The sequence below is a fragment of the Sphaeramia orbicularis genome, chromosome 6 (assembly GCF_902148855.1).
Source record: "Sphaeramia orbicularis chromosome 6, fSphaOr1.1, whole genome shotgun sequence".
Classification (NCBI taxonomy): domain Eukaryota; kingdom Metazoa; phylum Chordata; class Actinopteri; order Kurtiformes; family Apogonidae; genus Sphaeramia; species Sphaeramia orbicularis.
This window is the reverse complement of record NC_043962.1, coordinates 18173898-18198474: the sequence shown is the minus strand read 5'-3', so window position 1 is coordinate 18198474 and position 24577 is coordinate 18173898. Positions and strand designations below refer to the sequence as shown.

General features: G+C 38.3%; 1 protein-coding gene across 6 annotated transcripts in view; it reads left to right on the top strand.

Moving 5' to 3' along the window:
- Window positions 1–24577, top strand: part of mical3a (microtubule associated monooxygenase, calponin and LIM domain containing 3a) — a 148573-nt gene that overhangs the window by 80403 nt on the left and 43593 nt on the right. For 4 of the 6 annotated variants that reach the window (XM_030136913.1, XM_030136915.1, XM_030136916.1 and 1 more), the window contains 18 exons: window positions 115–322; window positions 1004–1120; window positions 1264–1365; window positions 2042–2197; window positions 4064–4164; window positions 7551–7808; window positions 7934–8049; window positions 8431–8557; window positions 10210–10303; window positions 10451–10480; window positions 11040–11187; window positions 13318–13514; window positions 13671–13789; window positions 13869–13931; window positions 14084–14260; window positions 16137–16238; window positions 16545–16625; window positions 18755–18865. In XM_030136913.1, the coding sequence (XP_029992773.1) occupies window positions 115–322; window positions 1004–1120; window positions 1264–1365; window positions 2042–2197; window positions 4064–4164; window positions 7551–7808; window positions 7934–8049; window positions 8431–8557; window positions 10210–10303; window positions 10451–10480; window positions 11040–11187; window positions 13318–13514; window positions 13671–13789; window positions 13869–13931; window positions 14084–14260; window positions 16137–16238; window positions 16545–16625; window positions 18755–18865 (2307 nt within the window). The remainder of the gene's footprint in view (window positions 1–114; window positions 323–1003; window positions 1121–1263; window positions 1366–2041; window positions 2198–4063; window positions 4165–7550; window positions 7809–7933; window positions 8050–8430; window positions 8558–10209; window positions 10304–10450; window positions 10481–11039; window positions 11188–13317; window positions 13515–13670; window positions 13790–13868; window positions 13932–14083; window positions 14261–16136; window positions 16239–16544; window positions 16626–18754; window positions 18866–24577) is intronic. The other 2 variants (XM_030136919.1, XM_030136918.1) reach the window with 1 other exon arrangement.

The following is a 24577-nucleotide window of genomic DNA, read 5'->3' as shown; positions in this document are numbered from 1 at the left end:
CAATCTTAGCAGAATGGATTTTCCTGTGCTAGTTTGCTATTATTACTTGCAGCTTGGCCTACATTACTCCAAGTCTTTCCTCACTTTTCATCATGTTCTTGTCTTTGTCTGTAGTGTTTGATCATCGGTGCAGGGCCATGTGGCTTGCGTACAGCCATCGAACTTGGCTTCCTGGGGGCCAAGGTGGTGCTGCTGGAGAAACGAGATGCCTTCTCCAGGAACAATGTGCTGCACCTCTGGCCCTTCACCATTCAAGATCTCAGGGGCCTTGGGGCCAAGAAGTTTTATGGAAAGTTCTGCGCTGGTGCTATCGATCATATCAGTGAGTGGACCTGATTTTTCTGGGCTTACTGCTGAGTGTTTTTCTTGTGAAAGTCATGTGGAAGGACTTACTTTAAGAACAGTTGTCTTTTTTTCTGAACAGAGAACTTATATGGAATGTGTGTATTTTTAAATTTCATGTTTTACCATTGTTGATTTGTCAGACATTGTATACAAATGTGCTTAGATGTCTGTTGTAAACTATCTTTCCAAATGAAAAAAGTGAAATTATAAAAAAAGGAAAGAAAGTCATGTGGAAGATGTATTTGTAAATGAGAGTAATTATTTTACAAACTGCTGGTATTGGATAAACTTGGCTTTGATAGTGGCTGGGGTCTGGGATCAGTCTCTCAAATGGAATTACTAACTGGGAGAGAAAATGATACATGAAAAACTAAAACTCAATCAAATAGAGATCTCATACAATGACTGAGGTAAATTTCCAACTTCAGCTTGATTCATTTCTTTGATACTTGTGTTTGATAATCCAAATTTTTATGACATATGTTAACTGTAGCTATTATATTTGTAGTAAAGATAAAAAAAAATCTGTTGTTAATCAGCTATCAACTTTTTCCTGTCCTGTACTATTATTATATCAGTCTTCAATCTGCTAATTGACCTCTGATTTTTTTTTTTTTTTTTTTTTACGTATCACATAACTTTGTACATTGTATTGCAGGTATTCGTCAGCTGCAGTTAATGCTGCTCAAAGTTGCTCTCCTCCTGGGCATTGAGATCCATGTCAATGTAGAGTTCAAGGGTCTCATCGAGCCCCCTGAAGACCAAGAAACTGAAAGTGAGTCAAACCGCTGCTGGACGGGCTGAAGAAAAATGAATGGAAAATGAACATGTGTTTCATCATAGAAGAGTCTGTCAAAAGCCTCTGCCCTGGCTCTGCTGATGCATTTCTGTGTGATTACACATGCTGTGTTTTATTAGGGATAGGCTGGAGGGCTGAGGTCCATCCCAAGACACACCCTGTCAGTGAGCTGGAGTTTGATGTCATCATTGGAGCAGACGGAAGGAGAAACACACTACCAGGCAAGTCCACATAAACTGAGCGGGATCCTTGACCAAACAGAGAGAACAACACCATTTTTTTCCCCCTTTTCATATGGACTTCAGTGTCAGCTCTAATGATTATGACCTCACTTGTGTACAGCTGTGGTTTGGTGCCTGACCTCACTCCGTTCCTCACATCTGAATGAGCATTTGTGAACATCTGTGTGTGTTTGTTTGTGTCTGACTGCTTAGTTCATAGTCTTTGTGTGTGCCCTCCCAGTAGAGCAGAATAGAAATTGTTGAATTGGCTTTCTGTTTCCTCTATGAGTGTTTGGACTTCACACACACACACAGGCAAAGGAAACCCCTTTGGAGTAGAGTACCCTGACCCCAATGTAGTACCACATCAATGAAAGGAAGTAGTCTGCTCTCTCTGGGATTACCATGACCTGCACTGACAGCATGTGTAAAAACGAGAAAGATGTGTACGTTGTCAGAACAGAACATCTGGTTGCTCTTATGGTGTACAGTAATTATTCGCAGGATTTGATATGTTGGAAAAGCAAACAAGAACTGGCACATGAAAGTGGTTAAAAGCTTCAGGTTTAAGATTTAAAGGTCCTCTCTCTTTTTAAAGCCATGGTGTCACGCTTTAAATCTGCGCTCCCTCATTTTTCCCCTTGACGTTCCTGACTTCCTCATCCTTTGTCCCCAGGGTTTCGGCGTAAGGAATTCCGGGGCAAACTCGCCATCGCCATCACTGCTAACTTCATCAACAGGAACACGACAGCGGAGGCAAAGGTCGAGGAGATCAGTGGTGTGGCTTTCATCTTCAACCAGAAGTTTTTTCAGGATCTCAGAGAAGCCACAGGTCCGTCACAGCTCCATTTTACTACATATATTTGTTTATACTTGAACAGCTGCTCAAGTAAAAAAATGCAGTTATCTTACTTTTCGTTTTTTTTTTTTGTTTTTTTCTTTTAAATTGTGTCTTTATTTGGAATGAAGAGGTAAATTCACCAGCAGATTGACATTGGTAAAAAAAGAGACACATGTCATTCCAGTTTTTGTTGGGTCCAGGAGTTGCACTTCACCAGCCCATGAGGCAAATGAGCCCCCCGCCCCCAAAAAAGGCTTGAGCCTTGAATCGTGGAAAAGTTCTTGTAGTGACCATTCTCCTACAATATCTTAAACTGAACAACAATTGCACTCAATTGCACAATGGATATACATTATCCTCCAGAGGATGATCTGGTATTGCCCAAAATAAACATACTTTTAGGTCTTAAAATGTTTTTTCAGGTTTTACAAATGGATTGGAATTAGAAGTTAACATCACTTTCATTCCATTGCATTAACTTCAGTCTCGCTTTTTAGTAAAACTGTAACAAAACTACAAAATGAAACTAATAACCACTCATTCAAACTGTGTGTGTTAAACATATCGTTCATCTAATATAGGTCAATGCAAGTTTAATAAGATCTGACTTGAGAACAGACCATTCACTGTTTGCTGGACTCATTTTTGAAAACAACTAATCTGACCTTGGAACCACCTGTGAAGAAGATTCAGCGTCAGATTCCGTAAATGCTGTAGTGCTCTTGTCCTCCAAACGGCATCTTTTATCCTTGTGACATACTGAGGTAGAAACTACAGAAAAATACCTCTTCAGTTTGCTTGAGGCTTCTTCTTGTTCTTAGTTGTAATGTAAAAAATGATACAAATGTCGCAGTTTCCTGGCACACGCCAGTGAGGGCAGGAACGTTTTCCCGGAAATGTAGTTCTTTTGTACTTGGATTGAGAAGGACAGTACATATTTAGAACTACAACTCCCATGAAGCATTGTTCCAACAACTGACAAATAGGACAAGAGACAGTAATACAGCCTAGTTTTCCCCACTATTTTAGACATGATATCAGCGCAACTCCTTTGCACTTGTGCTAGTGGATGCATATTTCTCTTCAAACAGAATGATTTTTTTTTTTTTAACACTTTGTTTTTATTTGTTTTATCAACAGACAAACAACACACAAACCTGGGGTCACTGGTTGAACACAAAATATTTAAATCACAGACAGCAGTAATTGAGCATTGTTTTGTTTATAGTCCAGCCATTTTCTCCAGCGCGTCATGAAGATATGTTCCTTGAGTCGTAGGTAGTAAGTCAGTCTTTCCATGGAGTATATTTCCTCGATTATAGCTAGCCACTGATCCTCATGGGGTGCATCTGTTTCACTCAGAATGATTTTTAGTTGCAAATGCGACAGAAATTGTCGCACTCTAAAGTCCTGCAGGATGAGATGGATGAGAAGTATTATCAAAAAGGCCTTGAAAAGTTTAACCTGTTGAACCCTGCAGAAATCCTGATTCAATGCATAATCCTCTAGCAATAACATCTTCCTCATCTTTTAGTGACTGTAAACTCTCATGCTAGTTCCAGGAATCAGTCGATGCCAAAGATTGTTTTAGGGAAATAAGGTAAACAAGACAAACTGATCATTTATGGCAGTTCTGATTTTGTCAGCCCATCCAATTAAAGTGCTTAACATTAGTTATGACGCCAAGCCTGCCACAGTTTATTGCTGACATGACGATGTCCCCGGGCCTTTGGTTATGTGCCCTCAGTCGCGTAATTGCTGCAGTTGTCCTCGAACGACATTGACCGCCATCCCCAACAAGAAGGAGAAGGATTGTGTTCTGTATGTAACAATACATCTTTCTATTGGTCTTTTTAGGTATTGACCTGGAAAACATCGTCTATTACAAGGATGACACGCACTACTTTGTGATGACTGCCAAAAAACAGAGCCTGCTGGAGAAAGGAGTCATTCTGCATGTGAGTGATCAAAGCCAAGAGCTCCCTTTGTGTGTGTGTGTTTGTGTGTGTTCGAAAAACAATTGTTGAGTCTCGGTCTATCTTTCTCTGCAAGACATAAAGACTACATACTGTGTACGCACGCACAGACTGAGAAAATCACAAGTCTGTCTCTGTCTTTTTGTCTCATTTCATTCTTTTCATCTTGCATTCCCTCTGTGTCTTTGCCCAGTATGAGCCTAATGGTCTCTCCAGGCCGACAGCGTTCAGGAACAAACTGCAGAGCTCAAGCACACTTACTGAGTGTTTGTTTCCTCACTATACACGGTAGTTTCCTTTCCCTGGCCACTTTCCACAGGAAACCGGAAAAAATGCTTTTACATGTCTGTCTTCATGTGCAAACAGTACTAACTAAAGGTGTGTTACCCTTCTGCGGTGGCACTGGGCTATTATTAGTGACTTTAAATTAGTGTTTTTGCAGACTCAGTTATAGTTATTCCTCAGTTAAAACACAGATTTAATCTTTTCTCAGTTTTTCAGTGTATAAGCTGTTCCTGTATGTGAGGGTGTTTTCGTGGTGAGCTTTTGTACACAGTTAGAGGTCAATGAAAAGGTGAAAATTTACTCAAGTAGAAGTGCTGAATGAACTTGAAGTGACTTTTAATAAACAATCCTAGACAGATCCTTTTATAGCAGTAAAGTAGTGACTATTGGAAAGGGATAGAGGAAGGGTGGACGTGTTGGCAGAGGGGCAGTGAGTCCACAGAGTTCAAGGCAGACAAGAACCCCAGCTCATATCTTCCACTACCCTGCCCTTCCCCTCACTCACCACCACCTCCACCTCCTCCTCCAACATGGCACTGGACACCCAGGGAGCCTGAAGGTGGAAGAATGTACCTCTCACCACCCTCTATGAAAACATGTCACTTTGAAAGCACGCAGTGATTTGATGCTACATGTTGGAGAGACTTGTGAAAAGTAAAGCTCATTCCACTTACAGGGCTTGGCTTCACTCTAGTGCAGTGAAGACTTAAATGGACCGCCAACTTCATATTCTTACTTTCTGCACAGTTATATAGTTTGAAAGTTAGTTGGTAGTGTTTAGTAATAGCTTCATTATACTGACACTTTTATTTTTATTTAACACTGAATATCACTTGCTTGGTTTCTCTTTCAAACAAAACTTGAAAGAGTCAGAAGCACTTAGATCAGTATTTGCATTTGATTTCAAAGTCATGGTTGTCATAATTCACACCTCTATAATTAACTTAACCCTTTATAGGGCACTCAGAAATACTCTGAAATTCTAAATTTCAACCTTACTGTGTTATTGGAGAGCATAACAAGACTTTATTACTTTTGTGAAATTTTTCACATTTTTTTTATTGTTGTATAGAAAATCGAGGTCAATGAAATTACCACATTTGGTTCCATATCCGTAAGGTGCAAAAAAATTTAAGTAAAAAATATATATACAAGTAGTAACAGGGTTTCTACGGGTCATTGAAAAGCATTAAAAGTCATCAAATAGATTTGGTGAAACTTAAGGCCTTAAATGGCATTAAAAGCATTAAATTGTATGTACAGAGGCATTAAAAAATTAAACACACTTGATGGAAAAAAAAAGCATTGTTATTCACGATTTATTTTGATTATATAAACATTTAAAAATGGGAAAATGCAAGTTTCCATAAAAGTGAATAGAGAAGGAAGTATTCTGAACCTGGTTAAAGCCTATTGCTAGTAAACCGTCATAGAACTATATATAAACTGTATCTGCAGTTGGATATGGGCATTAAATTTGTTTAAAGTGGCATTAAAAAGGGCATTAAAAAGCATTCAGTTAGATTTACTGATACCTGTAGAAACCCTGAGTAAATGTAAAAAATACAAGAAAAACACATGTAAGGTGAAAGGGACATGTATTTTAGAACATCAGAACATCACTTTTAGAACATTAAGCCAACATAAGTGCTGATCCAAACACCTGTCCACATCCACATTATCCCTTTGAACATCATTCCTTGCATTAGTACCATTACTTCATGGTACCTTACAAAGCAGGTACACTCACTGTTCATGCAGACCCTGTAGACCACATTGGACCTGAGATTGCTGACTCACTGTCCTCACTGTAACTGCTGCTGTCACTGTCTTGGATATATTTGGAAATGACCAAAAATAGTCACTTGCCTGATAAAGGGTTAATAGATATACCAGATTTCAGACTTTCCAGCTTTATCTGAACCAAAATTGCTGATGTGAATTTTTCCCTGGACCATGGTGCAAACCAAACAGCCAAGTCTTTGGAATGACCAAAAAAGGGGATTTTGGTCCGTGTGCAGTGTAATAACATTTTTTGAATAGCTCAGACTCTCAGACCAAGAAAATGAAAAGTAGTGGAAAAACTAACGGAAGATGGAAAAAGTAAAAAATAAATCAGGCACACACCTGTGACCAAAAATTTGCAGCGCGAAAGTAAAAATAACCAGACAAACAACAAAAAGGGAACGTTGGTTTAGACTGTCATTTGCAAAAACACCATTATTCTTTCATCTTTCATTCTATCTGTGAGCTGTAATAAAAAGACTAACTAATATTTGGAACCAGTATAAATTCCCTGAAAAAAAAAATCCTGCGTTTAAAATTCAGACCAACACAAATTCTAAAGCAATACGTTTTTTGCCTTGTAGTATATGTTTATGTATCTGTACACTGGGGCGCTGCTACCAATTGCGGACCCCATGGAAGGTAAACGTTGTGGGCCCTTCAGAAAAGAAATTATCTGCAAATCTGTCATCGGAGCGTGGATGGGGGACCACTACGTGCATGAAAATGAAAGTAAATCTTAACTTTGAACATCCGACTCCCGGTTTCTATGCCTTTTTTTTTTTTTTTTTCCACTGTGGAGCTTACATGAAATTTTCACAATTTCTAACCTATATCCACTGGGCCCCCTGGAAATGCTAGGCCCCATGAATTTGTCATGCCCCCCCCCCCCCCCCCCCCCCCCCTTACAGGCACCCCAGCATGTACATGTTTAATTAAAAGAGAATTTTTCAACATTATATTTCAACATTATATTACAACAAATAGTGTGGGGATCTCCCAGATGAATTCCTTACATAGATAACAGAAACTGCGAATGATGACTAAATATACAAGGTTTAATAACGTACAATTCAAATCAGTAAAACTTCACAGCAGCATCAGATAATAGTGGAGAAAATAGAGTTTGTGCAACTGAGGTGTCTTCGTCAGTTCCGGAGTAATGCATTTTTTAATTTCAAAGTGATACTGGTAATCTTAAATTTGCTGAATATCAGATTTGATGATCAGCCAAGTCAGTAATAGGTCCACAGTAATGCCCCCTTTTAAGCATCCCTCTTCCCTTATCTGTCTTGTAGGACTACGCAGACACCGAGCTGCTGCTGTCGAGGGCTAACGTGGACCAGGCTGCCCTGCTGTCGTACGCGCGCGAGGCTGCAGATTTCTCCACCAACCACCAGCTTCCCACTTTGGATTTTGCCATCAACCACTACGGCCAGCCTGACGTAGCCATGTTTGACTTCACCTGCATGTACGCTTCAGAGAACGCCGCCATGGTGCGCCAACGCAACGGCCACAAACTGCTGGTGGCGCTAGTAGGCGACAGCCTGTTGGAGGTGAGTGAGAATTAGTTAATGAGTTAGTTTTACACGTGAAGTTCAAGTGTGTTGTTGTTTTAATATCCTTCATACATCTGTGACCATACTTGGTTGTTGAATGCGGTGTTCGCTGTCGTCTCCAGCCCTTTTGGCCCATGGGTACTGGCATCGCCCGAGGCTTCTTGGCAGCCATGGACTCGGGCTGGATGGTGAAGAGTTGGGCTCAGGGAAAAACCCCTCTTGAGGTTTTAGCAGAAAGGTGAGGGTGTGGAAATACTGATGCACACACATCAAACTACACTCTGCACTGTTTGCTCTTGTATTCAAACCCTCATACACACACACACAGGAACTTACACATTTGCACATGTTCCCTCTCCTCTAACACACCCTTTTATCTCCAAGTGCTTTACTAGGAAACGTGCTCGTATGTCCCACCTCTGCTAGTACTAATGGGATAAGAGGCTTTTATAAGAACTGGATGGAATGTGACTCCTCTGTTCTGCAGTAACCCTGTGTTCTCTGATAACAATATTAGCATGGTGTCTTAATCTGCCGGCACTGTAACCCATTATGTTTTGTTTCAGGTACTCAAAATCAACCTGTAACTATACATTTTTTTCCTCACTTTTCTTTTAAGGGAGAGTATATATCGCCTTCTTCCTCAGACGACACCAGAAAACGTCAGTAAGAACTTCAGTCAGTACAGTGTGGATCCTACCACACGGTATCCCAACATTAGCCTTAACTTCCTCAAACCCAGCCAGGTGAGTGGAAATCAGCATTCATTGGGGGTGGAGGTAGAGCGGGTCGTCCAATAACTGAAGGGTTGGTGGTTCGAATCCTGCTCTGTCCTAGTCAGCCAGTTCAGTTGTGAACTTGCCTTCAGTGTATGAATGTGTATGCATATCATTTGCAAAAACACCATTATTCTCTCATCTTTCATTCTATCTGTGAGCAGTAATAAAAAGACTAGCTAATATTTGGAACCAGTAAAAATTCCCTGAAAAAAATTTAAATCCTGCTATTAAAATTCAGACCAACACAAATTCTAAAGCAGCACTTCTTTTGCCTTGTAGTACATATATATCTATATTTAGTGGCAGCCATGGCTCAGAAGGTAGAGTGGGTTGTCCAATAACCGAAGGGCTGGTGGTTCATATCCTGCTCTGTCCCAGACGTGTGGTTGGAGGGGCTGTTTGGCGCGAATTGGCGGTCATGCTTCCGTCAGCCTACCCCAGGGCAACTATGGCTACAAATGTAGTTTACCACTGCCAGAGTGTGAATGTGAGAGTGAATGAACAATGGATCAATAATGTAAAACACTTTGGGTGCCTTGAAAAGCAATATAGTAATCAAATCCATTATTATTATGTGCATAAAGAATAGTCACTCAATTGCAAGTTGATATTTGAGGTAGGGCTGTGCAATTAATCGAAATTCGATTACGATTTCGATTATTACACGCAGCGATTACAAAAATTATGCAAGCTCCCATGAGCTGCTCTGCCCCGCCCCCTTCTAAGCTACTGCTGCCAGCTAGCCGGCAGGTCCACCCCAAGAGGAAAGTTGTACCTAGCGGTCTGGAAAAATGGCAGGAGAATCACAGCAGAAGTGCTTGGTAAACAAAAAAGGCAAGTCAAATTCAGTTGTATGGAATCACTTTGGGTTTAATGAAGAAGACGAAGAGCAAAAACACATCACGTGCAAAAAGTGTTTCGTAGTTGTGTCCGCACTGACCGCTAACACAACAAACCTTTTTAACCATCTAAAGTTTAACCACCGCCACCGTTATCATAATCTTATGAAAAACTAAAACACATAAAAACAACTCCGTTTACAACTTCGCCCGCAATGCAATCTTCAGTCTCCGAATCTCTTCACGCTGCAACTCCCGTATTAACCTAACCCTAACCCGTATAACCCTAGCGTGCGTATTCTAGATGGCTGATGTATACAGAAGGCCTGAACTGAAACCTCACGGCACGCCACTGAATTTACTGTTTCATACTACATTGAACATACTTGAATTTATAATTTGCACTTTACGTGAGTTTTTTTTTTTTATTGCTACAGTTCTATGGCAAGTCTATAGCAGTTTAATTACAGTGCACTATTTATTTACAAAAGGAAACATACTTGAATTTACAGTACACTTATTTGCATTCAAAGATTTTTTTGTTTCGTACAAAAGTGAACATACTTTGTTTTAGTGGTTAAAAGCTTTATTTATGTTTAAAGAGTATATTTTACATTGTTTTGCAAGAAAAAAATAAACAACTTTAAGGTTAACAAATAATCGTTTTTAATAATCATGATTTCAATTATTGCTAAAATAATCGTGATTTTTTTTTTTTTCCTATAATCGAGCAGCCCTAATTTGAGGGTCATGCTTGTAATAATCCTGTGCATATTGCAGGTGCGGCACCTCTTTGACACTGGGGAATCCAGGGAAATGCGCATTGAAATTGAGAATGTGATCAACTCGTCAACACCCAAGTTGGCTAGGAATGGTATGTATTTTTTTTTTTTTTTAATAATTCACACTAAATGAAACTATAAGCTGTTTCAGTATTGCAGACATTCCCTTTTATGCTTATTGATGAGTGTAGGATTTGGTGCAATCACTGAAATGTAATTATGAAATATTTCCACTCTAGACAATTGCCTGCTTGACAAGCAGTTGCAAGGTAACACACAGTCCAAATGCATGGTGTTGCTTTTCAGGGATTCCTAATAGTTTTAACAGCCTACCCGCTATGTACTCATGGATGAAAATGTCAAACAAATAGTGGAATGACGTAACTTTGTGGTTGGACTGATGGCGGCGTCAGAACTGTACTAACATTGTCATTCATAAACTCCCTGGTTTTGTTAAAATGTCACTTCTAGTTGTTTCAAATGTTCCTTCTGAGCTCTGCATCCAGTCCTAACCTCTCATTTGCATCCTTTTCCTGTTTGTTATATTTTATTTTATTATTTTTTTTTATACATGTCACGGTTCATAATATTTCTTCATTGGCTGGATAAAACTGGTACTAACATGGATGTTGATGAGGCCATGGATGAGAGAACTTTATTGTCCACTTTATGGTTATTATGCTCAGCCTCGCCTGACCCAAGGCTATGAGATTGCCCTGCAAGCGATGTGCAGTTGTGCCCAGAAACAGTTTATATTTCCTTCCACGTTTAATCTAGATTTTGTTCAGCCTGCTCCTTAAGCATCAAACCTTTAATTTTCTCTTTCAGAATCCATCGCTCGGTCTAGTAAGCTGCTGAACTGGTGCCAGAGACAAACAGAAGGATACAGGAATGTAAATGTAACAGACCTTACCATGTCTTGGAAGAGTGGTCTGGCTCTGTGCGCTCTCATCCACCGATACCGACCGGATCTTATGTGAGTATCTGAAAGATGCACATGCAATCAGCCAGCGCTTGAATGGATTATTCCAGATGGCAATTTCATTTTGTGATTTATGAGATTTAAAACAAGGTGCAGCCTCTGCCAAGCATATCCCATTATGGTTTGAGTGAAGGGGTTAAAACTGCTGCGGTTCATGAAACGGCCAGGCTGCCTTGTTTATGTGAGTTCGTTGGTTGCAAATGATGTTTATCGTCTGGTTGGGACCTTGGTTTTGGGTTGTACATCACTGTAAATGAGGTGACAGCTACCATTCGTAATAGCCTCTTGAGTCCTCTAAGGGAGCCTTCCTTATATCCCCCCGTCCCCTCCCACATAAACACACACACATAAAAGCACTCCTGCTGCCCTCACACACACTATAAACAACACAGTCTCCATCTGCATTGCCTAATGTAGTTTGGTTACCCTCCGGAGGCAACATGGCAATTAACATTATAAGCTATTAGTATCTTTGTCCTGCCTGACCTTTTCTGTGCAGTGCAGCAGTTGTGCTCTGCTGCCTTTATAAGTCAGATGATGGGAAGAGGGTGGAGGGAGGCCCATGGGAAACTGTGTTCACATGTTCACATGTACAAGACGGATGGTTAAAGGAGATTGAGTAAAAGGTCCATTCTGTTTCTGATGTGGCACTTTCATGCTAATGCTTTTAAGTGGCCTATATGTGCTGCGGAGATGTATCGATGAGCCAAAGTTAATGGTATTTTCAGCTGCAGCATAATGACATTTACAGTAAAGCTTTCCACAACATATACTGTAGCCTGCGGTGCAAGAAACCCTTCGTCATCAGTGCTTCGGAGTAATGCAGGTTCAGTGTCAGCAAAGGTTAGCGTAGAGCTGCTGGATAGAAAATAAAGATTGGTTTAGTTAATTAAATTTGATATTAGAGAGTTAATTCGCAGATTTGTCTTTGTGAGAACATTTCCACATTTGCAGTCACTTTCATGTGCATCGGAGCATAATAAGATACGGATGTAATACATATATATCAATAGTGAAACACTTTAAGTACTGCATGTACTCTCTTGAGTTTACTGGAGGACTAATGCAAGGGCTAATGCTAACAAAGCGCCTGCTGTTGGCTAAAAATATTACAAAGAGGAAACTTACACTGGACACTGTAAATTAGTGTAAGTGGAACATATTAATTTTTTATTCGTCTAGGGTAATTGAAAACGATTTTATATTTCCTTCTCATCTGTATCTTACACAGATATTGAGAACAAGGAAGAAATGTATGTATTGTGTGTAATGTTTTTCAGTAAAATCTAAGGAGGTGGGTACAGCACATCAAGAAATTAGTATTCTAGTTTATTTATGACCAGTAAACCTAGATTTAATGAAAATTATTGGGTAAGTTAGCTTTCTTTATTAGCTTAGCAAGATATAGCAATAGGCTGTAGGAGACGGTAACATAATAATAATGTTACAGCATATCTTTCTTCTCAAGTTACATACTGTTAAAATGCTTGAGTTTAACTTACAGAAATATAGTAGCCTATAACCGACATTTGGATACTTGACCCAGCACTGATAAAGTGCTTCCTGCATTCAAAGGCACAGTGAGCGTCAGGATCCAACAGTATTTCCATTCATCCTGCTGATGTCTCGCATCTTGCATTGCCTTTTTTCTTCTCAACAGCCTAGAAAAACTTAGTTATGACATCTTAACCTATTGGTTGTGCATCCCACTGCAGAGATGCTTTAAAGTAGTTTTCAAGTTTTTGCTAGTAGACAGAGACATCTTCATGCAATTTGATGTCAACATAGAGCGATGAATTGCTTTTTCCTCCAGTGTGGGCAGGACTTAAATGGAGACTGGGTCTATACTTTACTCTCTGAGGAGTTGGAGAAAGCTCAAAGTCTTAGATTTTAACTTAGTTTTACCTTTCCAGTTTTAATACAAAAGGAAAATAGATAAAAGTAGTTTGTTTTTCTTGCTTTACCAGTCAAATAAATATCTGTATTATTTCATTATATCATTTCACATTTATGTTATTCAGCTTATTTTTAAGCTTATCCTCAGGGTTTTATTCATTCTCCTATCCTTTTTTTCTCTTGCCTTTTTATCTTTTTTATTTTTCTGTCTTTGCTGACTACCCTCAGTGACTTTGATTCTCTGGATGAGAAAGACCAGGAGAAGAACAACCAGTTAGGTTTTGACGTGGCGGAGAAGGAATTCGGAATCTCACCCTGCATGACTGGCAAAGAGATGTCATCTGTGGTGGAGCCAGACAAACTCTCCATGGTCATGTACCTCAGCCAGTTCTATGAGATGTTTAAGGACACAGTGCCACCTGGAGGTGAGAGACGGCAACACAGTTAGTTGGGCTGTTTGGCACCGAGAAGTGTCATAATAACACACATTTTTATTTTCTCACAGATGTTGAGAGTGCTCTAGTTTTGTGCTTATGTTCGTTCTCTGTTAATTTTCTTGCTTTTTTTCTTTTTGTTTTTAGATAACCACAACTTGAGCCCAGAAGACAAGGCAGCGTTGATAGCCAGCACCAAATCTCCCATCTCCTTCTTAAGCAAACTTGGTCAGAGCATAGCAATCTCAAGGAAACGTAATCCTAAGGTCAGTCCCTGAACAGTTCCTTCTTTTTAGTTATTTATTGTTTTTGAGGAGTGGAAATAACTCAGTATGTCATCAACAGGACAAAAAAGAGAAGGATGTGGACGGTTTGGGGAAGCGAAGAAAAACCAGTCAGTCTGAAGACGTGAGTAATTCTAACAACAAAGTGTCTTCATGTGTGGTTGTGATTAGTGTGTGAGTGGGCTGAGACTATGCAACAAACACAGACTTAATTAATCCCACTAGACGGACAGAAACAGGCAAAAAACAATGTAACTTGGTTCGATTTTCCCACAGGAGGAGGTTTTAAGGACCGGTCGCGACGACAGGCCTTCTGTCCCCGCAATCCTGTCTGAGAGAAAGATGGACTCTGCTGCTGTGGGGAACCACAACAAAGTCAAGGTCATGGCCACCCAGCTGCTCGCCAAGTTTGAGGAGAATGCTCCAGCACAGCCAACCGGACTCAAGAGACAGGTATGGAGAAAAAAAAATCACATGGCTCTTTTTCCACCGATGGACGACAATACCACAGAAAAGCGATGACATTGATGTTCCTTAAGGACGTTGTTGGGTCAAAACACAGTAATGTCCCATCAGAGATTGAACTTTAATTGATAGCCATTCCAACATTTATTTCAGTATAAACTAGCTCCTTGTTTTGGATAATCCATTATGGTCCAACTAAAGCAAAAATGAATTTAAAAGTAAAAATATAGGTCATTTAGCAACACTAATCTGTCAAAAACGTCTTGAAAATGTCCCGTGAGAGAGATTTCGAATAGCGTGTTTTGACCCTGTTGAAGATGAGATTATTTTTGCTCACTTCAGTGAAGAATTTGATGATTGTGTAGGTTTCATGTTCTGTTTCTGAGCTTTTAGTCTTATGATGTCTCATGATGGATGAGCTGTAGGCTACTGTATTAATGAGCAATGCTAATTTTGGTCAGACCGGGTATTGTTCTTAGGTCTTGTAGGCGGTCTTCCAGTGCTGACTGGGCTTACAGGGCTCGGGTGAACTGGTTCACAGGCCTTTGGTTTGCTTGACACTGAGGAGCAACAGGGTAGTGGGAGGGAGAAGTGGGATCCTGGAACACTAGACAGTATTGTTGATGCAGACAAAGACAATCCCCAAGTATTTCTGTTTAAGATTATGTTTTGTTACTTGTTTCATCTGCTTTGGTATTCTTTTGTATAGATCTTACTTCTTGACATTGCTTTTTTTTAGTCTGTGGTGGCAGATTAAATGGACAAATAAATGATTTTATTATTATGTTACTGCCAGAAGCTGAATAAGTTATGTTTTAAAGGTACAATATGTAACATTTGCACGTTCTTTTGTGCTTATGTGCGGTCTTTATATGTTGGGAGCTGGTTGTTTGTTAATGTTGGTTAACAGTAGCTCATTTTGTACACTGTTGCTGCTGCAGAGGAACAGAAGAAAGACATTGAGGCATGCAGGAGTGAATATTATCTTTTGGATTTTCCGGTACATAGAAGTCAGTGTAGAGGCTGTTGAGGACAAAGGCAACCAAGAAAGTCAGGAAAGTGCTCGTTTATTAGGGCATGATGTAATGTTTCACACATACAGTCGTGAAAAAATTATTAGACCACCCTTGTTTTCTTCAATTTCTTGTTCATTTTAATGCTTGGTACAACTAAAGGTACATTTGTTTGGGCAAATATAATGATAACAATAAAAATAGCTCATAAGAGTTTAATTTAAAAGCTGATATCTAGACATTTTCCATGGTTTTCTTGATAATAACCAAAATCCCTTCAGTTCTTACATCAATAGCTATGGCTTTGTTATGCCAAAAACAGTGCTTTTAGACATTCCATGTTTTCTTTTCTGCCTGTTTTAGTCACATGATACACACAGGAGTTAGTACTTGATTGCATAACCATTGTTTTTGATGACTTGGTGGTCTAATAATTTTTCTACGACTGTAAAATTGTGATTAACACATGTAAATTTCTTCATATGTGTTACATATTATACATCCTTAAAAGTACGAGGATATGGTTTTGAGGATTTCAAAGAATCGCTGAAGGTTTGGGGGGAGATATCCTACACCATTTCCCTTCTCTTTCCACCTGTTGTTCATCTACCTTTTGCATGGCATTTACTCTAATGTTTTGAGTTATATTATTAGTGTTACACATCTTCTCCCAACATTTCCTTATTTGACTGCATATTTTCCTTCCAGTGACTCTGTCCACTCATAAATTCTCTTCCTTTTTTTCCTGTTTCTTTTTCCTTATCTCCACTCATCATCATGGACTGTTTCATGATCTATTGCATGGTACTTGGCCTCTTACTGGCCGTGCTCATCTGTATCTGGCCTCAAAGGGGGACTCTCTGCCCAATCTGGACTGCATTTTGCCCCCTATTCAACCCATAACCCCTGTGAATGAACCAGTACGCCTTGCACCTGTCCCAGCATGGAGAAAGGTAAAGAGGAAAAGAGCTCCGCCCCTTTTAGACTAACCATTAGAGTTAGCTCATCTAACCTTTGGTGTGTCATAGTAATCGTGTAGCTTTCTTTTGATCTGTGAAACCCTGAAGTATCCTCTGATCTGATGTGTGAGATTTTGGGAGAATTAACTCCGTAGCTCAGGTGCCTGGTGGATTTTTGAGTGGTATCGTTTTAATCTGTGTTCCAAATAGCTTGGATTAATGATTTTACGTGAGATTGTGCATGCAAGATACAGGAAAGTGACGCCATCATGGTCTCTCTTCCTTCCTGTCCTGGTTCAGAGACGTACACAGCAGCAGGAGCAGCTCAGCATTCGCTACAAAGAAATGATCAGGTGTCAGACGCTGCCCAGAGGGGAGCAGGTATGGTTAGCAATGCTAGCCCAGTAGTGCTCCACTCCAACAGTCCCTTCACATCCCATTAAGTCCACATTCAACCCCCGCACAGACAATTATTGACTACAGTTTAGAAGAAAAAAAAAAAAAGCCGGTTGATAAGTCAAATGAGGCTTGTTTTAACAGTGACTCTGATTATGACCTGCTGCAAGACAGAGTGCAAGAACTGCCATGTTCTTCCACTTTAAAAATAAAAGGCAAAAGCTTGTAATCGCCCACATGTTGTAGTTTGGTCTTGTCAGATGAGAACCATTATGGTCAGACTCTTAAAAGCTTGTAACTGACATGTAGCTGTGACATTTAAAACACAATGTAAGCACAGAAGAAGCAGTAGTTAGATGTCCAAGTTTTCCTTCCTTCTGTGTTTTGTCATAGAATAACTAGATACAAGCACATTGTATTTTTACAAACCAGCCCTGTTCGTCTAGCTTGTGTCAACTGCACAGACCTTCTGCTAATGGGCAAAGTCAAGGGACGGTTAACATCTGGTCAAAAAAATTAAATTACAATAATCTACGCCAAAGTTATATTTTTGGGTAGGTAATTACTTATAGTTTCAGGAAAATGTATTTTGAAATGAGAAAAAAAATGTGAAGGAGTTTTATGTGTGAATGTTTGGAAAGTGACAGTTTTCTGCCATCGTTCTGGGTTCATTTTATAAACTCATAAATAAGCAAAATTTGCTCCAAATACATTGATATTTGACTATAATATTATTTATGTCATATTCTAAACATAGTGTTTGAAATTAGTAAAAACATATATCTATGGAAAATACATTTGAATCCAATGTTAATATTATTTGTATGTTGTAAATATTATTAAAAAAAATGTATATGATATTGATAATTGAAATAAAAAATGTTCAATTTGATAGTTACTTTTGTTGTCCATCCGTGACACTGCCATTTGTCAAAACTCTTACTATTTAGGCATGATAAAATATTTTTTTCCTCTAACCAATAATTAGGTTGTAAAATAGAGGGTTTAAGGTATACACTGGATACATTTTAGAATGAAAATGTCACTTTTGAGAACGTTGTAATTCTTGCAAAAAATAGACGTTAATTTTTTTGTCCATCCATGACGCAGTAGTTTTTGATATTTTTTTATTTAAATATATTTGAAACTAATTTTTTCCCTTTGAGTATGTTTAATATCATATTTAGACCTTTCCAATTATGTGTAATATTTGTCTTAAACTTGTCTGGTTCAAAAACTGCGAATCAAAAAGTAGTGGGCTGTCCATCTGTGACACCCTTGACCTCACCCTTAGGTAGACGTTAGTCCCAGTGCTGCATTCACCTCTCCTCTGTCAGTAGAAGTCCAGCTGATAACCTGCTATTCTGCTATTCTTCATTTGAATAACATTCAGCACAAATCAGTGCCAACACTAGTTTTCTTTTGCTGATGTTAAGAAAGATGTTTTTTTCTTTTGGTCTTTGTATTCAAATCAGAATCATTGACTTTAAGCCTTAAACGCCCCTGTTTTGAAGGGATTTATTTCACTTTCATTTCCAGTTTTTTCATTGTAGGTTGAGCTGTTTATCAAATTAGTCATGAAGGCTAGAAATACTCCTGCTAATCCAAAATACTTCTTCCTCTGTTGAATGATAAGAGTGGAGGCTTAAGATTAAGTCCTTTGTCTCATTTTTTAAAAAATTTTTTTTTATTTTTTTTTAATTTTATTTTTCTCTTCATTTGGTTTCACTGCAAGTTTTGTGGATAGATAGATAATGTGTTTCTGTATATCGTTTTTATTTTATTTTATTTTTTTACTGTAGCTCTACATTAGGTGTTTCAGTTTTGCTAACTGCTAACTTGTAGTATAAGTAACCCTAACCCAGTTGCAGTGGGACAGGACACTAATTCTTTTAACTCATGGGATTATTAATGTTTGTATGTACAGAAATACATGCTGTATTTACTTGAAATATCTGTTTTCATTTGCTTTTAATCTTTTCAAAGCATTGCAAGTCTGCTATCAACTAGGAGTAATCATGTTTATTTTTAGCACTGGCTCAACTTTTTTCATCATCATTCCCATCATCTTCTGCTTAATCTGCTGTTCACTCATCTGTCACTCATCTTTCAAGGCCAGAAGTGGTGCAGACCAACTGTCCAGCTCAGGCTCTCGGAGCTGCCCAAAGAAAACCATTCTACTCCCTTCCTCCTCCTCCACTTCCTCGCTCTCTCTTCACTCAGAGGTGACGCACAGTCTGCTCTATCTGTCTGTCTGTGTGTGTCTGTTTCCTGCCAAAAACTGGTCTCCCCTTAGTCTCACCCTGTTTTTCTTATCCAAAAAAGACTGTCCTTATTATGTATGAGGTGTACCTCTGACTTGACCTGCTCGTGTTAAGTGTAAACAGACACAAAATCCTGCATCTCTCAAAGTGAACTTTCTTATGGGGGTTAGAGTCTTGTTTGTTTTCCTGTGAATGGGTAGTCCATGTCATTACCAGAGGAGCTGCTTGTTTTCATGCAGTGGGGTATGTTGTTGAGATGTGGAGGTTTGTGGGGCGGCCATGGCTCAGAAGGTAGAGCGGGTCATCCAATAACCGAAGGGTTGGAGGTTCGAATCCCACTTGGTCTCAGTCATGTGCCGACCTTGTCACTCACACTGGTGTATGAATGCATTTGAATGTTTGGTGGTGGTTGGAGGGGCTATTTGGTGCAGCTGTGGATACAAATATAGTTTACCGCTACCAGTGTGAATGTGAGAGCGAATGGATCAAAAATGTAAAGCACTTTACATTTTGTGTCTTGAAAAGAGCAATTTATTATTTGTAAATATGCATAGACCAGGGGTGTCAATCAAGTGGCCCGGGGGCCAAATGCGGCCCGCCAAAGGTTCCAATCCAGCCCGTGAGATGAATTTGCAATGTGCTGTCAAACTAATTTTATTTCCGGTTCCACATACAGACCAATATGATCTCCAGTAAAATAATAGCATTATAACCTACAAAAAATAATGACTCCATATTTTCTTCTTGATTTGATGTGGGGGAAAAAAAAACAAAAACATTACATAATGTCTGTAAATAATGACAACTTCAAATGTTTATCTTTGTTTTAGTGCAAAAAATAACATTAAATTATGAAAATATTTACATTTACAAACTATCCTGTAACAATAAAATGTGAATAACCTGAACACATATGAACAACCTGAAATGTCTAAAGAAAATTAAGCACAATTTTAACCATTTTCTGCCTGTTACAAAGTATTTAGTGTCTTTGTAGATCCAATCCATAATGTACATGTAAAAATGATAAGTGAGGCATAATATTGTTAAAATTGCACGTATTTTTCTTAAGAAATTTCAGTTTTTTCAAGTTATTCACATCTTTTTTGTTTGGATAGTTTATAAAAGTAAGTATTTTCATAATTTAATGGGTTTTTTTTGCACTAAAACAAAGACAAAAATTTGGAGTTGTCATTATTTATAAGTTATTATGCCATTATTGGTCCGGCCCACTTGAGATCAAATCGGGCTGAATATGGCCCCTGAAAGAAAATGAGTTTGACACCCCTGGCATAGACTACTGCATATTACTGCATGTTACTGTCAGGGACTGTAGTAATATCCAGTTATTTCCAGTTATTTTGTAGCTCAACAGTCATCAAGGAACTGTGTTAATACAACATGTGTCTGTTCATTTTTGCTTCAAAGCATTTGGGTATATCTTCAGATGAAGAGGAACTCGAATACTACGAGATACCTGAAAAACAGCGGGTAGAGTAAATGAGTGATTGCATGGATTTGCATCCGGCTTGTCTCTGTGTCATCTTATATTGGGATTTTTAATAAGAATATGCTTGACTATTGAATTGAGCTTTGAATAGACCTCTGTATAGAGATAAAAATCTCATTAGAGCTTCCTTGGCAGGAGTGGAAGCCGTTGCATCTCACAGATCCAGGACCCATTCGCATACCCGGTATACAGGAGAGAGCTGAACGCTTAATCTCTAGGTTTAAGGGCAAGGACAAACCTCCAAAGGTGAACACCATGCATGGACATCTTTGTGTGGACATTGTTTCTAGTGCTGACTTTTATTTCAGATGGAAATTTCACATACAGTAACCCTTTAGAGCAGGGGTGTCAAACCCATTTTAGTTCTGGGGCCACATTTAGCACAATCTGACCTGAAGTGAGCAGACCACAAAAATCATAACATAATAATATTTTAAAAAACGTCAACTCCAGACTTTTCACTATGTTTTAGGGTGAAAAAAGTAAAATTACATGAAGAATATGTTTACATCGACAAACTATCCTTTAAAAAAATGTGAATAACATGAACAACCATGAACAAACTAAAATTTATTCAGAAAAATAAGTGCAATTTGAACAATATTATGCCTCAGTTTATCACTTACACTTACAACTTATAGATCACAGCGGATCTACAAATACACAAAACATTTAGTAACACACATTATATAAAAATTGCTCTTACTTCTCTCAGGACATTTCAGTTTATTCATATTTGTTCAGGTTTTTTTTTTTTTGTGAAGGATAGTTTGTAAATGTGAACACTCATGTAATTTTACTGTTTCTCTTTTTTTTTTAAACACTAAATCAAAGATAAAAAATTACAGTTCAAATCATTTATAGGTTATTATGATAGTATCTGACCCATTTGAGATTGAATTGGGTTAAATTTGCCACCTGAAGTAAAATAATTCTTAGTATCTTAGGTGAAATTTTCACATTTCATAAATTTATCACATGGGCTGGATTAGACCCTTTTTAGGGCCGGCTTTGGCCTGCGGGCCTTATGTTTGACACCTGTGCTTTAGAGGTACATGAATATATATCAATTATTAATGGGAATAACATGCCATGCCCCTTTTTTTCCCCCTGGAGCCAAAGAAAAAGCCATCACGCTTCTTTTTAGAGCAGTGGTACATGTCACGAGGCCTGACTGAGTGTCCTGGCTCTCCAGTCTCCTCACCTGATTCTTCCAGAAAGGTCAGGGTTGTTTTTTCACAGTGTGGAATAAGACTCTAAGATATCATCAGGTGATGTACTGAAAAACAACACCTTTCGGAGGTTTTTACTCAGATTACAGGACCTTTTTTGCAGACTTAGTTAAGCTTGTTCTGGTTGTGTTTATTTATCTCAAAGTCACTGTTGTTTTGCAGATGGGATCATATTTCCGCTTGGTTCCTTTACTAACTGCAGGGCATTGCTGTCATAGTTTACTCATTCAGGCTTGTATTACCGTTTAGACAGTTTAAATTAAAGGATACTAGCTGAAATTCTGAAAACAATCGCTAACAAATCATCTATGGCTTTAACCACAATTACAAGCTTTTGGATGGGAGTTTTTTTTTTTTTTTGTAAAAACCATGAAAACACAAGAAACAATTCAATTTTTTTTTTCTCATATGACCTTTTTTTATTGAATCATGTATTTCTCTGCAGGAGTCAGTAAGGCCTATGCTCTCTGAGGACCAAACGCCCATATATGTGCTTAGTATTCAGGAGAGGGCTGAGCAACTCGCCTCTCAGTTTGAGGGAAAACCAAGGAGACCACAGGTGAAATTTCATCATAATTCAGATGGTTATTTATCAGTCTATCGTATAAACATGCAATGTTTTGAGAGGATGATCTTATTAGAACAGCTTAACCTTTTAGCGGCAGAATGTAAATCTACAGTTTAAGTAACATAATGACAGATATAACAGATGTTTTTTGTTAAAGTAGTTAAAGATGAATCACCCAGTTGATTAAAAAAGCCTTTATTTTGAAAAACAAACACAAAAAGCAGCTCTTAATTCTAAATGGAGGTACATTTAATGATGCAAAAACATTTAATAATTAATACAGCACCCTTTAAGACACGGGTTTTCTTATGTATGTTAAAGGGTGCTTTAAAACTATTATTATAAAGTTGGTGCTAAAACCACATAAGCTTGTTCACGTTTGGATTTAAGATGGAAGTATGGAATGACTAATGTTGATTTATTAAAAACATACCATACACTATGTGGACAAAAATACTGGGACATATCATACCTATGATTTAAACACATTTATTGCAGTGTTATTTATTGTTTTTGTTTGTTATTTTCAGTTTTATATCCCACGGCTCCGTTAGCAAAGAAACACCTGGATTTAATATGTTCCAATACTTTTGCCCTCATAGTGTATATATATACTAAAAATAGATGAGCATTGTATTAAGCTGGTAAAACTTACAGGAGATGAGAGTAATGTTATTTTAAAAAGAAAATGAATGAAAATAATAAAGTACAAATTTACTTGAAATTGTCATTAAAAAGTAGCTGTAGTGAAACATGTGCTAGCATAATGGCACAGACAGTGTTCGTTTATGTTAGCATGTTGTTTGCTAACTAGGGATGTAATGATATGAACATTTCATATCACGGTTATTATGACCAAAATTATCATGGTTATGATTATTGTCACGGTATTTATACTTATATACACACTGAAATAATGTAACCAAATTGTATTTTGTAAAAAAAAATACAAAAAAAATAAAATAAAATAGAATAATAGCCACAATGTACTTTCTGTTGGCAGAAACATTCAAATATTAACATGTAAACATCAAACATACAAATGTGCATTAAAGATATCACCTTATGGCCACTGTTTGACCATTTTCCAGATCAAATTTGTGTTGTCGTAGTTTCTTTTTCATAGATAGATAGATAGCTAGATAGATGCTGCTTCTCCAGGAAATGTGCAGTACCGTGAGTTTTCAAAGTGCGGTAATCAAACACGGTTATCATGATAATTAGAATTTAAATGGTAATACTAACCAGCGAGAATTTTACCACGGTTTATCGTGATACCGGTAATCGTTACATCCCTATTGCTAACATATTAGCATCCAAATGAGAACCAGGTCTGTTAGATAGTCACACCATATTAAGTTCATCAGTTGTTAACTAGGTAACTTTGCAGCTTCTCATTTACATTTTTACAAAACTATAATATTACAGCTCGTCTAACTACTCTCCTTTCTCCCTCCTCTTCATGGAGCCTAAGAAAAAACCCTCCCGTTTTTTTATGGACCAGTGGTACCTGGCCCGAGCCCAGTGTCCCCCCGATTCTCCCCCCTCTGAGGCTTTGAGACAGGTAGTCATTTCACACTCGAAGGAAACGGAGTGCGGTGAAGCTAACACACTACACCTGCACTTGGTGTTTTGAGAAAGTTGCACCGTGTCACTTTTGATTGAGGAAGTGGCTTAACACGACTTCAGCTCACCTGACTGTTTATGCTGATGCTTGGCGCTTGTTATGAAACATAGAGCGACTCATTTGCAGCCTCTCACTTGTTTACTGTGGCTTTTTGGATTAATATGTGTGGCTGAGTAATTAGGCCCTTTGACTGTAACTGTAAATATATCAGAATAGCCTTAGTTGGGTCATCCTTGAACTCAGTTATGAATTACATGTTTATTCCTTTTTTTTTTTTTTTTAGCCAAGGGAGCCCCTTGTAGTTGCTTTGGAGTCTAAAAACAGCTTGGCAGGAAACATCTCATCTAATGTAATTCCCGAGTTGACAAGCACAGTTCCAACTGTGGCAGAATAGCAACTTTGTAATGTAGTGGGACTAGCTGAGTAAACAGTGTTCAAGCTTTATACTCAGGAGTTTTTTTTTTTTTTTTTAAATCTAGATTAGTTTGATTTTACACGGCCTTAAATCTTGAAAGATTTTAGATTGAAGCCTAATCCTGGTGTAGAGTAAATCAGAATTAAGGCTGAAGATGGTTTCTTCATTTTAATTCGACCAATAGGATTCTTTCTTTGTTGTGTTCCTATTTGTTATTGAAAGAACCTCTATTTGCATATGAATGACAGATATAGAGTTTAACTTCGCTGCTTTAACCCATAAAGACCTTAACAGTCACTGGCAACCAAAACCATCTACTGA